Genomic DNA, 15461 nt, shown 5'->3' with positions numbered 1-15461 from the left:
ATAACCAGGGTGAGTGGTAACCATGGAAACCCCCCAGCCATCACTGCGCACCAAACCTAGCTCCCACCAGCCCAAATGCAATGGCTGAAGTTAACTTTCTAAAAAACACCATTAAATGGGCACACCAAAGGCATCTTCAGACACAAGAGCTTGTTTGCTATGTACATTTCTTTTTTACAAAAAATAATAACTTAGTTTGAAGTTTACAGCATTTCCAATGGGTCAGGGCATCCTTGACTGAGACCCAATGGGTCAGAGCAGCATGTACCTCCCCAGCTTGAGCACCAGGCTGGGCCCATGCCACCACCCTGAAGACTCGCACCTGAGGACACAAACCGTGGCGTACCATTTCACCCTGCAGGTCACTCCATCTCGATCTCACATGGGTTTGTGCCCCTCTCCTCTGCATTCCTGTACATCCTTTGAAAGTCACTAAAGCGTGGGGCACACCCAAGCTGTGCCTCCCCAAAGTGCACATGTCCGGTGAAGAGGAATTCTCCATGCCCTGGCCGGACACCACACTCCAGCAGTGTCGTGACACGGCCCAGCCAGTGGCCACTGCCCTCGGGAGCTGGCTGGAAGACCCTGCTCTTCTGCCGGTGGAGCCTGCTCACCCGCAGGGAGATGACGGAAGCTTGCTGCTCTGGCACATGCGTGACATCCTGGATGAAGCCTTGGACAACTGCAGAGGAAGGAGACAGAGGTCAGCAGATCTAAAGGGCACTGTCAACAATGGCAGGCACATATAGCACATGTCAACCTGGGCATGTCCTGGGCTATCAAAGATATTAGAATCTGGACCTGAACCCACTGTCAGCCTTTGGAAAGCTCAGTCCATGATACTGACAGTGTCGGACAAAGGTATTCCACTGAGCACCAGCTAAATACCACATGCTCTTCAGGTAAAAACAAAAAATGTAAGCAAAATGCTCCTCGGTTCTGGGTCCTATCAGGTTTCACAGCGCAGCTCACAGGACAAGAGTGATGTGAGGAGAAGGGACAGGGAATGACTTGTTTTGGGAGGTTGGTTAGGGCCTAGAAAGTAGAGAAACAAAGAGTCAAGATCCCACCCAGTGATAGTTCCTGGTTTTTGAATAAGAGTTTGAGTAGGGCCAGCTGGGCCTGAGCTTAGGGTAGCCACTATTATGGCAGCAGTTTAGCAAGGACCATGACCAAGAAGAGCACTGTGCAAACATCCCTGACCCCAGAAAGGTCTCCAAAACCCCAACCACCTGGACGCAGAATGGGCAGAGCTCTGAGCTAGGGCTGGCACAGGCACACACCAGACTGCTCTCTGAACTCTGTTCCCAGAGACAGAGAACTTCTGAAAAGTTACTGGGAACCTATGGACTCCCAGAGTCTCCAGGAGGTTGTGAGCTGGTTTGCACAATGAGAACACACTGACACACCTAGATTGCAAACCAAAGCTCTGCCAGCATGCATGGTGTGCAGACTTCGCTTAGTGCACACAGTGCACTGCTCCCTGTGAGTCCAGGGTGAGGCCAGGTTGGGCAGCTTCAGCACCACCCCCCAACACACACACACACACACACACACACACACACACACACGAATCATTGCTGACTGGGGAAAGCCCTCAGACCCTGGAAAGACAACTACAGGATAGACTTACCAAAGTCACTGGTACAGATGGCAAGGAGGACCTCAGTGTCACTGCATGGCCGGCACGGGGCTGGGGAGGAAAGAACAGGGTGGATGATACAACCCAGACAACGCTGGTTAGTCATCGACCCTCCCAAGCCCTGACACGGCAGAAGATAAAAGGCCTGCTTCCCTGCCCTACATCTGAGGACTTCGGTTAGAATGAGACAAAGTCAAGGTGAAACTTCTGACCACTCTAACTCTACCCTGAGGTGATCAGCAAAGCAGGAAGCACAAGAACAACTTCTCTCAAGCCAGACACCAATTCCAAGTGATCACTTGGTGGTCCTGGCTCATGCTGTAGCCAAAATAACATGAGCCCAGACAAAGGAGTCCCATGCCACTCCTGTGTTGAGATTGTTGATGTAGTTCCAAATAAGCAACAACTCTACTCATTTAAAAACAAAACAAAATTGTTATTAAATGACTATCACAATGCAAAATACCCCCAGCTGAACTAAAACCATGTGCCTATACCACCCAACCAAGGTACCCTCCCCCAGTTTCCACATCCACATCCTAAAATGACACAGGCATCCTACTGGAAAGCAGACTCCCTACGGCAGTATGATGCCCTCCTCCCCAGATCATAGCCCCAGTGGAGAATCTCACTCAGTCCATCTTCCCCAGGCATTTCCTACAAGAACCAAGGCTAAGAGTCTGCAAAGGGGGTGCTAATGTGAGTTGGGGGTGAATGGAGAAATCTGTCTGCTGTGGGTATGGAGTCTCGGGTTGGGGCCATCAGTTTAACCCTACCCTAGGCCTCACCCGAGATTTGGGACAAGTTACCTATCAAAGCCCATCAAACCGAGTCCTCCTCACAGAACTCGGGCTTGAAGCACTCAAAACCTGGGGTCTGACATCTTACAGAGAGCCCAGAGATACAGACACTTTTAGAATGAGCTACCCCACGGGTAGATTACTTACACAGCCCAGTTCTCCAGAGATAGCCCTCTCCTGCCCTTTGCACCACTTCCCTTGGTGTGGAACAGAAACTGTGGCTCAGCAGCTTTTCCACAGAGCACTCAGAGTGGATTCAGGAAGATGGAAGCTTGCTATTTGCTGTGAATTATGTCTCAAGACTTCGTGCTCTGTTTCCTGCTTGGGGCCAAGTTCTCCAAATAAACAGAAACCCTGAGGTATGAAATCTCAGTAGATAAATTTCCCTGGGGCCATTCCCTTGCAAAGACTTTGGGGCAGCCATTGTCTTAGGAGAGCTTGGTCCTGAAGAAACTCCTGCTATCCACACGCCTGGAGGCCACACAGCCTGACCCAGAGCGCTGGTGACTTGGCCCCAGGGGAACCAAGACAACACTCGTGTGGGCGGAGGGCAAGCAGACCAAGTGTTTCCAGGCCAACAGGAGTTCAGAGAAGCTTTATGAGGTTCTGAAAGAGTAAGCCTGCGACAGAGCCTTAGGGTTTACAGTGTCCCAGCCAAGCAGGGCTCTCTGTGGACCCTTGGGCTGGGTGTGTCTGGGGCCCTATCCTTTGGTCCTACCCCAGAAAGGGGGGCGGGGCGGGGTGCCTCCCAGCCTCAGCACTTGCTGACTCACCCACCCACTCACCTGCCAGCACTTTGGCTTCTATTTAGTTATCAGAAAAGGGAGAAGCCGCAGAACAAGTACAACCTGTTGGCATCAGCGTAGCCCATCAGAAAATCAAGCACTACCACCTCCACATGAGCTTTACAGCCCGGACACTTCGCCGAGGAGACCTGGATACAGCCAGACTCCTGGAAGCTGAGGTTTGCTGGTCCCTTGGATGTCCACCCTCAACCCTAGTTGGCTTGCAGCTCCTTTCCTTCCTGGAATATTTGCTGGGGTCATCATAGTCCCCAGCACTGGGGGTTACCTGACCACCAACTCTGAAGCTGCTGAGGTGTGTGGTTTCTGTAGCATCCTATTCATTCTCATACTAACTAGGAACCAGTGGTTCATACTGGTGTGGGCAGACATGGGTTGGTCTGATCTGGAGCACAGACAGGGCCTGAGCACAGGAGTACTCCTGCAGTACAGGAGACCTCAGTGCCTAACATTTTGGGCAACATTAGATTCAGAGTACAATGCTCTGTGAAGTACCCTGTTTGGCCCAGACCAGTGTCCACAGGCAGGTATTGACCCTGGTGACCAAGCCTATCTGAGGGTCCCCTTCAGGATAGAGGGCAGCAGAGGCTAGGGAAAGGGTTGAAAGTTGGAGGCAGGAGTCCCCAGAAGCTACCCTAAAACAACTCAGAGTTGAGAGTTGCCTAAGTTGAACCAGGGCAGCAACTTGCAGTGGAAAGGCACTGAGGGGCAGGGACCCTAGGCCTGGGGATGTAGCCTAAAACAAGTCCATGAGTTTTCCTTCTCTGTGAATCACAGGGCTCAGACCTCAGGTGCTAGCTTCAGAGAACATGTAGAAACCATCCATCCCCTTCAGTTGTGCTTGCCGTGGCTCACAGCTCCTTGCAGGAGATGCTCCTTTGTCAGGCTAGTCAGCCTGCAGACCTGTACCAGCCTCCACGAGCCGGTGCCATGAGCTAGCTAGCAGCCCACCTGGAGGCACCCCTGTTCTAATTCTGAGCTTCACTTTTGCAGAAACTCAAAGTGGATGACAAAGACCTCCACTTATTAAACGATCAAGTTCATAGCAGCTGTAAACTGTGCTGGCCGCAGACGCCGCATCACATTTCCTGGGAGCCACTTTGGAAACCAGGCAGGAAAGTGCATCAAAGAAATCAAATGAGGATAAAGAAAAAGAATCTAAGGGAGCCTCCTGAGGACACCTGAAGAGTCAGGGCGAGGGCTCAGTCTGGGTATAGCTGCCAAAAGCGGAGGAAAGCAGGGAGAGCAAACACAGGCAAGAATTGCTGGGTGCTAGAAAAGTCTGCAGACCTAAGGAGGACAGCCAGGACGACACGTACAGTTCCAAAGCAAAAATCTTTCAGGTCCCTAGTACACTTTGTGGCAGATGGTAGGTGCTGTGATTTAACAGGCGCAGAGCAGCAAGACTGGGAGATGAGGTCTAGGCTCCTTCACTGATCACCACCACCAGGTTCCACCAGAAGGATGGAGACCCAGGGGTTCTCTGAACCCTTCATCCTAGCAAGGAAGTCAATGGAGACAACACCCTTCTTTATCCAGGGTTGGGAGAGGGTTTAAGACTCAAAATAATTACAGTGGCCTGAGAAATCACCAAGGCAGGAGCCGACCAGAGGAACATGCCTTTTGTTCTTCGACTTCCAGGACACAATGCTTCGTTCCACTTCAAGACCATCGCTGGGCATGGTGGCGCACGCCTTTAATCCCAGCACTCGGGAGGCAGAGGCAAGTGGATCTCTGTAAATTCAAGGACAGCCTGGTCTATGGAGCGAGTTCCAGGACAGCCAAAGTTACATAATAAAGAGACCCTGTCTCAACAAAACAAACAAAAAAGACAAGGCCATCAACCCTTACACTGCCAGGGCCAAGCCCTCATTCTGAGGCTACCAAAGGTGCGTGGGCAGTGGGGCTCCATATAGCTTCTCAAGCCTATGAGCAACAAACAAATCAGGATTAGAAAGAATAGGCAGACATGCTCAGAAGTGGCAGGCTCACCCTGTGAGCGCTGTGAGCCAGTAACATCAATGGCAATGAGAAGTGTCCTGCTGTCCACCTCTTCAGCTGTGTGTCCAAAATGCCCCTGTTAGCACCAACCCCCTCACTCGGCCTCTCCACAGCAATGGCCTATGTCATGAGCCTGCCAGGACGGAATGAAACGAGAACCCACACAAACTGTACCTGTTCCCTGGACCAGACAAACCCCACAGTCACTTCTCTCACATAGCTGAGCCAAGGGAGGTCAGCCTCCAGATGGAGTTTTATCTGCAGTCAGACGTGGGGCCTTTAGTATTCTGCCAGATTTCCCTAAGGGTCAGAGGTAGTGCCACTGCCCAGATATCCTGAGCAAGGCCACAAGGGCAGCAGATACAGGGCAAGCAGCCAAATCCAGCATCCCAGATGCTGGGGTCACCCCTCCTAGGACCTATCTGTGCCCCTGGAACAGCACTGTACCCCACTGCCCTGGTCTTTTCTGTTTTGATGCAGTCACAAGTCAACTACACAATCCTAGTGGACAAATACTACAAACGCTCTGGTAGAACTACCCTAGAGCAGTGACAGGTCCCCTCTGTTCTGGCTGGGGAGCAAGGCGCACGTGCACACGTACAGGTTTCCACACCGTTGCACACTCACACAGTCTCTCATGCACGCCGATCTGGGTTCCAGCCCACGGCATCACTATTCTCTCGAGTCAGCACAAATGAAGTTGATTCATCTAAGAGCTTGTCAGCCTCTGGCACAACCATCCAGGTCAGGTGCATTCTTTCTTCTCTGACTGATACTGCATTAACGCTGCTTACATCTTAGTTCTGAAACCACACCAAGGCCAGAGCAGAAGAGGGAAAGACTGCCACTGGCCATAGAGACCTCGGGGGCTGCCCCAATCTGAGCAGGGCAATGGCCAGCACTAATATTCCACATTACATACCCATTCCTTAGGCACAAATAGCCCATGATCCCCACTCCCCAACCAAGCCAAATGTCCAGGTTGAGACCATCTTAACCCTGAGACTTAGGTAGTGCTCCTGGGAAGGGTGGCACCCAGCTCTAGGTAATACAGGTGTCTATGACTGTTTTCGGGCAATCCTAGGGATGGGCCAGAGCTAATAGCCACCTTAGTCTGAGACCCTGTCCTGAGTTCTGATAGTCACTGTGTAGTAACTGGCACTGGCAAGGTATGGAAAGTCACTCAGGTTTGATTTCAGACATCCAGGGCCAAGCAGGTGTATGTTCTAGGATGGCGAGGGAACCCTGAGGCTCAAACACAGCAAAGTCCTAGGCACAGGAATAGCACGACATTTTAACTGTTTGACTGCCTTGTGTGAGATCCGGTGGCCTGAGAGGTGCAACGAGAACCGAATACAGCACTACAGCTACACACCTATGCCATGGCTACTGCCTTCCCGAAACCCCGGGAGAAGCCGAGGCCACTCAACTGACCCCCACAGGTCTCCTTCCCTTAGCCTTCAAGTGCGGACATTGAAGCAGCAAGCAGTAAGGATCAGAGAGGAGAGAGGGCAGCTCTTAGGATCTATCAGTCACTCTCATTTATGACCAAAGAAATAAGACTCTGATGGAGAGACCTGCCTTTCCCTAACGTAGGGTTCTGATGCTGGCATCTCTCTACTACCCACCCACAAAGCCACACAATCCTTGATGCAATTTGCCTTACATACAGAAAAACATCTGCTTGAGTCAAAACAAAGCAAAAAACAAAACCAAAGCCAAGCCCAGAGCTTCAGTTATTAGGCAGACATATCTCCTCATCTGGCATTCACCTGGTCTGGGAGAAATGCGTACCAGAACCTCATCATCAGTCACGAAGCTGACCCTGCATTGGTTCCTGAGGCTGCTATTCTGTCCCTGTGGGGAGCACCTCCCAGGCTCATCTACCTCCATCCCTAGCAGGCACCTCAGCTCTGTGCAGGAGCCTCTCCATTAGGTTCCTGGCTCTATCTTGTGGAGATGGAGCTTATGTGATTTTCTCAATCCTGATTAATATCCATTCACAAAAGCCTCTGGGATATCACAGCTTTATACCATTCTGTTCTCCACCCAAAACTATTTCAAGGTTATGGCAGACACTAAAAACCCGAGCCAGAGCCGGGCAGTGGTAGTGCATGCCTTTAATCCCAGCCCTCGGGAGGCAGAGGCAGGTGGATCTCTGGGAGTTCGAGGCCAGCCTGGTCTACAAGAGCTAGTTCGAGGACAGGCACCAAAGCTACAGAGAAACCCTGTCTCGAAAAACAAAAAAAATAAATAAATAAAAACCCTAGCCAGTTTGTAGAAGTCCCATCCCCCATCTCAAATGAGTTGTAAAGGGTCCTTTAGGGATCAGACCATACGCCATTCTCAGGGAACCACCTCACTTCCGTCATGTCAGAATCTCCAGAAGTCTTCTTAAAGGGGTTCTTGGCTGAAAAGAAGGCATTAATTTTAAGGTTCGTTACTCTTTGACCCTGCAGTCCCTTAGTACGACAAAGGGCTCTTGGGACAAGCATGCTACATTGAAGCCATAGACACGGGAATGTTTCACAGAGGTGAATAAAGGAGAGGGAAGGAAAAAAAAATCAGAGTAACTATGCAAACCTCCACTGTTACCTGAGAAAAGGCAGACAGACTAATGATTAGTTAACCCATGCTAGCCCTGAACAGGGTACTTACCAGACAGTACATGCAGGTCCAGTCCCCTCTGCCCACTCATCAGCTCATACTGGAAGCCTGTGGTCCTCCTGCTGATGTCCTGCTGGGGTGTGGCCTCCACAAAGAGACCACCCTGTTCTAGGTTGAAGCATTGCACCTGGCCAGGTTCACCACCAATGTCCCGTACCAACAGTCTCAGTTCTCCAGTTTTTTCCAAATAAATATTGGCCCCAGAGGAGTCCCTGAAAGGCTTGATGCACACAGTGAGGTTCCTGGCAGGTGAGAAGGGTGTTGGGCCGCAGGTTAACGATGAGCGCCCCAGTTGGGTACATCCACTCCACGGAGCCGGCCGAGCAGCGCAGGTAGACCTGCTCCACCTCCTTGCTGTGTGCTTCTCGGGTCAGCCCACTGTGGGAAGAGGGGACAGAGTCAGGCAACCTCACGGCAAAGATTCCCATTGCATTAACCCACATACAAGTCTCACTCAGGGGTCATTCACACTCACCTGACGTGTTCAGGTACCCACCGCTCTTAGCTTCCACTGAACCTACTCCAAGAGCCAAGCGGGAGTCAGGTCAAAACTCTGATGGTACAAGCCATGCTGGCTCCCCAGACCCTAGCTACTCCCCATACTACACCACAGGGCACCAGAGTCTTAGCTGGTTCCCTAGCTAAGGAAATGGCACCAGGAAGTTATAGCAAGGATGCTCTAGGTTTTCCAAAACAAGGAAGAAAGCAGACCAGCAGGACCACTGCATCAGCTAAGGCTTCAAATCAGTCAAGGGAGTGGAAGATAAGGATAAACCTTGCATGCAGAGATGCCATGCATGTACTACATATGTAATCACATACTCCGGAGAGCAACTTACAAACCAGCTGGGGAGTTAGGCACAGGAAATAAGAAATTTCGATTTTCCTTAAGTCAGTAATCTGACCATTTTTTTAGTCATTTTCAAACCTGAATTGTCATATCACCAGTCATATTTTAAGAAAATAAACCCAAGGGCCATTTAAGCACGGTTCATTATAAGGGAACATCCCTGGGGTAGGAGTTGGGGAGAAGTCTAAGGACAAGAGGACCTTTGGATGGGCAAAGTCGTACGGTTCCTAAAGGAATAATCTGGCCCCACAAACGCCAAAAGAAAGGAGACATGTAGTATGCAACACCCTCGGGAGGCAGTGCTGTTTTCAAAAAAATCGAAGCTGCTGAAAATGTAGTAGTTTCTCCTGCACAGACTAAAAAGCAAAAGTCAGCCTGTTGCTAAGGTTACATCATAACCACAAGTGGTCTTGGAAAGAAACCAGCGACTTCAGCTAAGAGTTCTATTACACGAGTTTGGTTCTGATCAGATCTCAGACAGGTTCACCCACATTCTTGGGATTTTTATGCAAAATAAAAAAGGTTCTGTCCAGAACCTAGACTGAGTGAGTTACCAGAAGCCCTTCCTGCAGGGAGAAAATGCATAACACATGCCATACCTTTACTGCTCGTGACTCATGCTTCCGGCACCCAAAACCTCATTTTGTATATAAGGACTGCAGGAGTCTAGGACTCTAAGTCACCCCGCAGACCACATCAGAGAGAAGCATTGTGGGTGAACCCCTCCTGACCTGCTTCCCACCCCCCACACAGCCCTGGGCCAGGCAACAGCCAGCAGTACCATGACATCCATGTGGAACAAACTTAGAAGTTACAGTCAATAAAACTCACACAAGTTCATCCGACACCTATGTAGGAATTTGGGCATAATTATAGCGCGAAAATTGGACTAAATGGCGGGTAGCTGACACACGTGGCTGAAACCTAATTGCTGTGTTTCTTTCCTCTCCTGTCTCCAGCATCAAGGGACAGCTGACACTTGCACCGGGCCAGTCACAAACCTCAACTCTCTTCCATAGAAAGCACCTAGCAGTGGAGGCCTCACTACAGAGGCTCTGTGAGCCTCAGATCACTGAGCCCCAGGGAAGCAGAAGTGGATAAAGAGGAAGACTATCCTCCATCCAGAACACAGGAGGGCAGAAGGAACCCAAGGGAACAAGGGGCCAGCCCACAATGCCCAGATTAGAGGTTGCCACCCCAGCCGCCACACGCATTGTGTTGGCCACTGCATTCCACTTAATTGGAAAGAACATGAAGGCAGGGTACCCACAGAAACAAGGTACCTGTTAGCTCACCTCTACTCAGGTCTCACTAGCTAAGGGAAGGACTAAGTGTCCATCCCAGGCCAAGCGAGAGTCTTCCCTCATACTCCTAAAAATATTAAGGTTAACAAGAGAGATTTCACATCAAAACTAGTGCCATGTGCATAATCCATTTAGAGAAGCAGGAATCAAAGTAAAGGGACCCTCAGCCTAGGACCAGACAGAGATCTATGAAGAAGTCACGACCAGCCATGCAGGTTCCCACGGGAACACCTAATACCCTAAATTTCCATTTCCAATATCCAGCATCATAAACAAAAGTACATCCAAAATGCCCATTGATCAACAGGACTTTATCTTCTTCATGAGATGTAGATGATGCACCAGCTACACAAAATAAAGCAGTCACGTTCCACTGCTGCTATTAAAGCTGCGATACAGACAGAGCTGATCCTAGTCTATACCACAGAGTTGACAAGGCTGATCCGATCGCAGATTGAACTGCATGGATGGTGTGCATGGGTGCGTGTGTGCCCCCCAAGGAACAACGCAACGTCTTTTACCCTGGCACAGGCTGGACAAGCACTATACCGTCAAGCCATATCACCAGAACAATGTTTTGTTTTATTTCTCCCAGCGAGGGTCACCACCCAATGAATACCCATCTGAGCAGCCCTGTGAGACAAACTGTAAATTCCAAGTTGGTACGAGGACTCGCTGAGGTGAGCAGGGTTTGCTCAGGTGCATTGCTCATACTGGGACAAGACAAGGGTCTCTAGAAAGGTTTTAGGTTCAAGTGAAACCTAAAGACTCTGCTGCCAGGTTCGGCCTTTCATTTCCCACCGTGCAAGGCAGCCCAGGCGTAACCACACCTGCCATGCGCCTGCTGGTAACAGTGGGAAAGTTCACGGTCCACCTTTATGGCACCAGCTAATAAACAGAGAAAGGGATTTCAAAATTTCCAATTTGATTTCTTGGAAACACCCACAGCCTACATGAGTTAAACGGAGTGGCCAGCGCTATGGACAGCAACTCCCTTTCTATCAGAGGCCAGGATTCGACATTTTGAGGCTTGGTCTACCCAGTGGTTTGTTCTAGACTACTTGGCGAAAAAAGGCATAAACACTGTGGAGTCGCAAACACGCTGGCATGCTGGGCAGTGAAGTGGGGACAATGGCTGTAACACAAGGGACTCTTAAGTGTTCTCCCAATCCCACATATCTACCTACAACTGTGTGACTCTTACGTGTTCTCCCAATCCCACATAACTACCTACAACCACCAGGTACCTTCAGCTGTCCTCTGCCAGGCTGTGCCTTGGAAAAGAGGCCCTCAAAGGAATCCCAAAATAGAAAAGAGTTTGTGGGGATGGGGAGGAAACATAAGTGTGACCAGTTACTGGACACTTCCCACAGCTAACACACACTTGGAGGCCCTTAGCCTGGCTCTGAAGGTGGGCAGGGGAGAGAGGGAATCCAAGAGGACAGGGAGCCAGCTCACAATGCCCAGACATGAGTTTGAGAGTTGCCATCCCAGCAGTCACATGAATCATGTGGTCATCTGGTTCCACTTAATTGGAAGGACCGATGTGAGAGTGGCCGGCAGAAATAAGGTGTCTTGGTTTATCTCTGCTCAGTCCCTCACCACAGATGCCTGGGCTCAGGAGAAGGTGGTCTTTCAGGCACACAGTCTTCTGGGAACCTGGAAGAAAACCAAGTGTCTGGAAACCCCATTCAAAGGCAGGAGTTCGGTTTCTGGTTTTGGTCTGTTGGAACAAGGCACCCCAAGACCTGAAGCTAGCTAGAGTCCACTGATTCAGCAGTGCAGGCTGTGAGCAGAGAACTAATTAACATCGGGAAAAGGGCAGCCCCATAAGAGCTCAACATCACAGGCTCATGGCCAGCCCTGTGACGGCGCCAGCATTCCCGAGGCCAGTCCTCCCCCAGACCCTATCTGCCCTTGTCTGCCCAGCTTCTACTAACTCCCTGCTCTTGCCGGACAGAAGGGATTTCTACTGGAGAGAGAGAGCTAAAACTCCCTGAAAGGAGATGCGGAGCTCTCTGGAGGCAGCGCTCAGCAGGAGTCATTATGAGGGTTGACTGAGGTCTCCGTGGTTTCCTCGGAAAGTTAGGCACTGTTAAGTGTACAAGATAACTATGGGTGTCCTGCTTACGCAGAGCCTGGGCACCGCTCAACATCCAGGATGCCTTAGAAAACCCTCTTCACCAAAATCACCCATCACACATACTGCCCGCATGAACCCTCTACACTGTTGTCTGTGCATCCGACCAGACCGTGTACCGTCACCGGCCTGCGCAGGCGCCCTGCCCATGGTATGAGCCACACCAGACCCCTGCTGCTGACCCCAGCCCACGTTTTCATCGGAGACCCGCATCTGCGCAGCGCGCTGGGCAAACCGCTGAATTGGCAACTTGCAGTGTATAAAACTGGCTCTGCAAAGACAGGGGGCCGGCCGCTGCGCCTGGCGCGCCCTCAGTGTCCAGGGCAGGCACCCCGCCCGCGCACACTTGTGACTTGCGCTCCTTTCCACACGTCACACTTCAGTTAAAACAACAACAGAAAGTCTTCGGCTGTCACCGTTGCTGGGGACCAGAGGGGAGGTGTCACGGGAACCCCGCGTCCGCCTGCCAAGGGCGGCTTGACCTTCACCGAGCGGGCGCGGGGCTCTACCCTACTGCATTTCGTCCGCAGACAGGTGTCGACCCGGTCTCGTTGTCCCACAGACGCGACTGGTGCTGAGGTCTATACAGGTCGCGTTTGGCTCCGTGCTCTCCGCGCCACAGCTGTCCCTCTCGATGTGCACAGGACCAAACCTTCACCAGGAGTCAGAAATCCCAACCGATGGAGCCCGGAACCCTAAGCCGGCGGAGCTAAGGAAACCCACTATGGCAGAGATACGCGCACGGATAGTGGGCGTCACCGAGACGCGACCCCAAAGCAGCCAACTCTTTTGTTCTGAAACCAGGGCTAGGGCGGGGGGTCACCGAACTTGGCCAGCACCGCGGCCCCTACCCTGCCGCCTCCAGCAGCTCTGCATCTCGCAGCCGAGGGCTCTGAGCCAGGTCCAAGCAATCCACGCTGGAATCGCCGGCAAGACTCACCTCCCCTTCCAGCTGCACAGGTCACTGGAGTACTGCGCGCTCGCGCCGCCCAGCAGCAGTAGCAGCAGCAGCAGCAGCGGCGACGGCGGCGGCAGCAGCGGCAGCAGCGGGGGCGGGCCGGGCCCAGAGCCGGGGGACCGAGGCCACTGTTGCCCCGCTCGCCTCCGGGCAGCCCACGCCGCACCCCGCATGCTGTGGCCGGGTCTGCGTCCGGCGCGCGCCGGCACCCACTTAGTAGACTCTAGAGCCAGTGCGGCCGGCCGCGTGGTTCTGCGTGCCGGTTGATCACGTCGCGCGTCCGCAGCCCATCCCTGCTCGCCCCTGGCCGCCCACCACAGGAGCCGCCGGAGCCGTCCAAGCTGCAACCAAAGAAGCGCGCCGGCAGCCGCTAGAACCTCTGAGCTGGCAAGTTCCAGGCCCCCGGTCTGGCTCAGCTGGGGGGCGGAACCGCGAAGCCGCCCCGCCCTCGTCCGAGCTCCGCCCCCGCCTGGCCTTCGGCCGGAGCTAGCAGTTCCGCCCAGCGTGCCAGCTCACAGACCAGCGTCCTGCCTGCTCCGGCTGGAACGCCCTGGTATCACGCAGCACATACACAATGGTCAGCATCTCGCGGCACAGGACATGGGAAAGTGTACCTCGGAGTGGGACGAACGAAGACGCTGCAGAGAGGGGTGCTCTCGAAGGACTGGAATATGGTCCGGGAGGAGGACTAGGGCTGGAGCTCAGAAGCTGTAGGAGTAAAGAAACCTGAGACTCTGCCAGAAGCTAGACTGCATCCTTGTGGCCTTGAGGAGTGCAGTAGGGGCTCATTGTCGGTAACGCTCACACCTTACCAGGAGTGGTTTTGTGGACTTCCTGACACCCTCCCTTAACCCTCCCTGAACTCAAAATTTGCCTTGGTGGAGATAGAGACTGCCATTAGTTAAGAGCTGGCAGGTTCTGCGGGGTGAGGCTCTGGAGCATCCAGCCCACAGAAAGGCCTCAGGTGTGCAGTCGCCAGGCCACATTTCCAAGGGACCTGTGGTCTCTGTGTCTGATGTGTACTTTATCATCTTGAAGCTGAGGTTTGAGGCTGGATGCTTCTTTACAGTGGAACCTCTCTTAGGCAGTGTGAGACTTTAGCATCCTTCAATCTTGGCACCCATTCTATGTATTAATAGTATTTCCCCTCCTACTCCCAGGATTGACAGCTCAAATGATCTCCAAACATCTCTCCCACAGAAACACAAAATAACCATCTGAGAGCCCAATCTGGCAATGAAGGAGGGCTGTTCTTCCAGCTTCTTCCTTCTGTGGATATCATATGAAGATCCTAACATTTCTCGGGAGAGTGATACAGGAGCAGAACAGAAATGGGGAGGTGGGGAGACACTCTCTCTGGCCTGGAACTTGATTCAGAAAAGCCAAGGAGAAGGTGATGATGCAGGTGCTTTTAGCGGCCTCTGTTTGCTCACCTGAGCTCCAAAGCACCAAAAATATCAAATGATGGAAGAAATTGGCGTGGATGCATTTCAGGAGGGATTTCAAGAGATTGGTGGAGAGGGGAGATTGTAGAATGCCCCTGTTCACGAGGAGAGAACTAAAAGTTTAGTTTATTGGATGGTTATCATACTGAGACTTATGAGTCTTCAGGACAGAGGAAGAGCCAGCACCACCTGTGGATTCAAAGCCACTAACAAGAGCTCAGAAAAGGTGAAAAGCCTGCAGAGCTAGAAAAGACTTCAAGAATCAGTGTAGAACAGTCCTACAATTGAACAGGTCTTTCTACTCCGCTAAAACCCAGAACTGAAACCCCGCATAACATATAGAGTGATGTCACCCTGAAATTCAAGGCCCTCTTTGATGCTTCAGGGACACACTTGTGTATTCAGCACTTAGGGGTCTACTCCACCAACTCCAGGGCCCTTAGAGTAAGGGCTTTGCCCCGTCACTACAGAGTTCCAGTGTACAGAATTCTATGAGCCAAGTGATAACCCCAAGCCGGTGAGGAAAGGAACCTGCCAATTGCATATGCAAACTCCAGCCACTTTCGATATAGCAGTTCCTCTTTCCAGGGGCTCTCTAGAGCTAAATACACTATTCGCATGTAACCATCCATCTTGGAAGGACTGTATGGCTTGTCATGATTCAAACCATAGCATCGTGGAAGCAGGTAAGAGTGCTTTTCAATACAGGCAGTCACCAACCATGGTCTCGGGTCACTAAAGCTGGTTCTATTCCAGGGAATGGTACAAGGCCAAGTGCATTTATCAAAACCAGTAGAACACAAGAGTAAGCCGGAATGTAGACTTGGGCTTTCGTTTATGGCATACCAACA

The 15461-nt window shown here is 51.7% G+C and overlaps 1 protein-coding gene across 1 annotated transcript; it reads right to left on the bottom strand.

The window, feature by feature from the left end:
- Positions 1 to 135: 135 nt before the first annotated feature.
- Positions 136 to 13596, bottom strand: LOC121444574 (meteorin-like protein). Its single transcript, XM_041646408.1, is given in 5 exon segments — positions 136 to 682; positions 1634 to 1693; positions 7905 to 8169; positions 8171 to 8291; positions 13148 to 13596. Coding segments are annotated over 5 exon segments (957 nt in total). The 5' UTR covers positions 13339 to 13596; the 3' UTR covers positions 136 to 362.
- Positions 13597 to 15461: the final 1865 nt, after the last annotated feature.

This window comes from Microtus oregoni, unplaced genomic scaffold (genome assembly GCF_018167655.1).
Source record: "Microtus oregoni isolate MIOR12 unplaced genomic scaffold, Mior012 000134F_ref0000037, whole genome shotgun sequence".
Lineage (NCBI taxonomy): Eukaryota > Metazoa > Chordata > Mammalia > Rodentia > Cricetidae > Microtus > Microtus oregoni.
The sequence above is the reverse complement of the archived record's forward strand: the minus strand, read 5'-3'. Positions and strand labels throughout refer to the sequence as shown.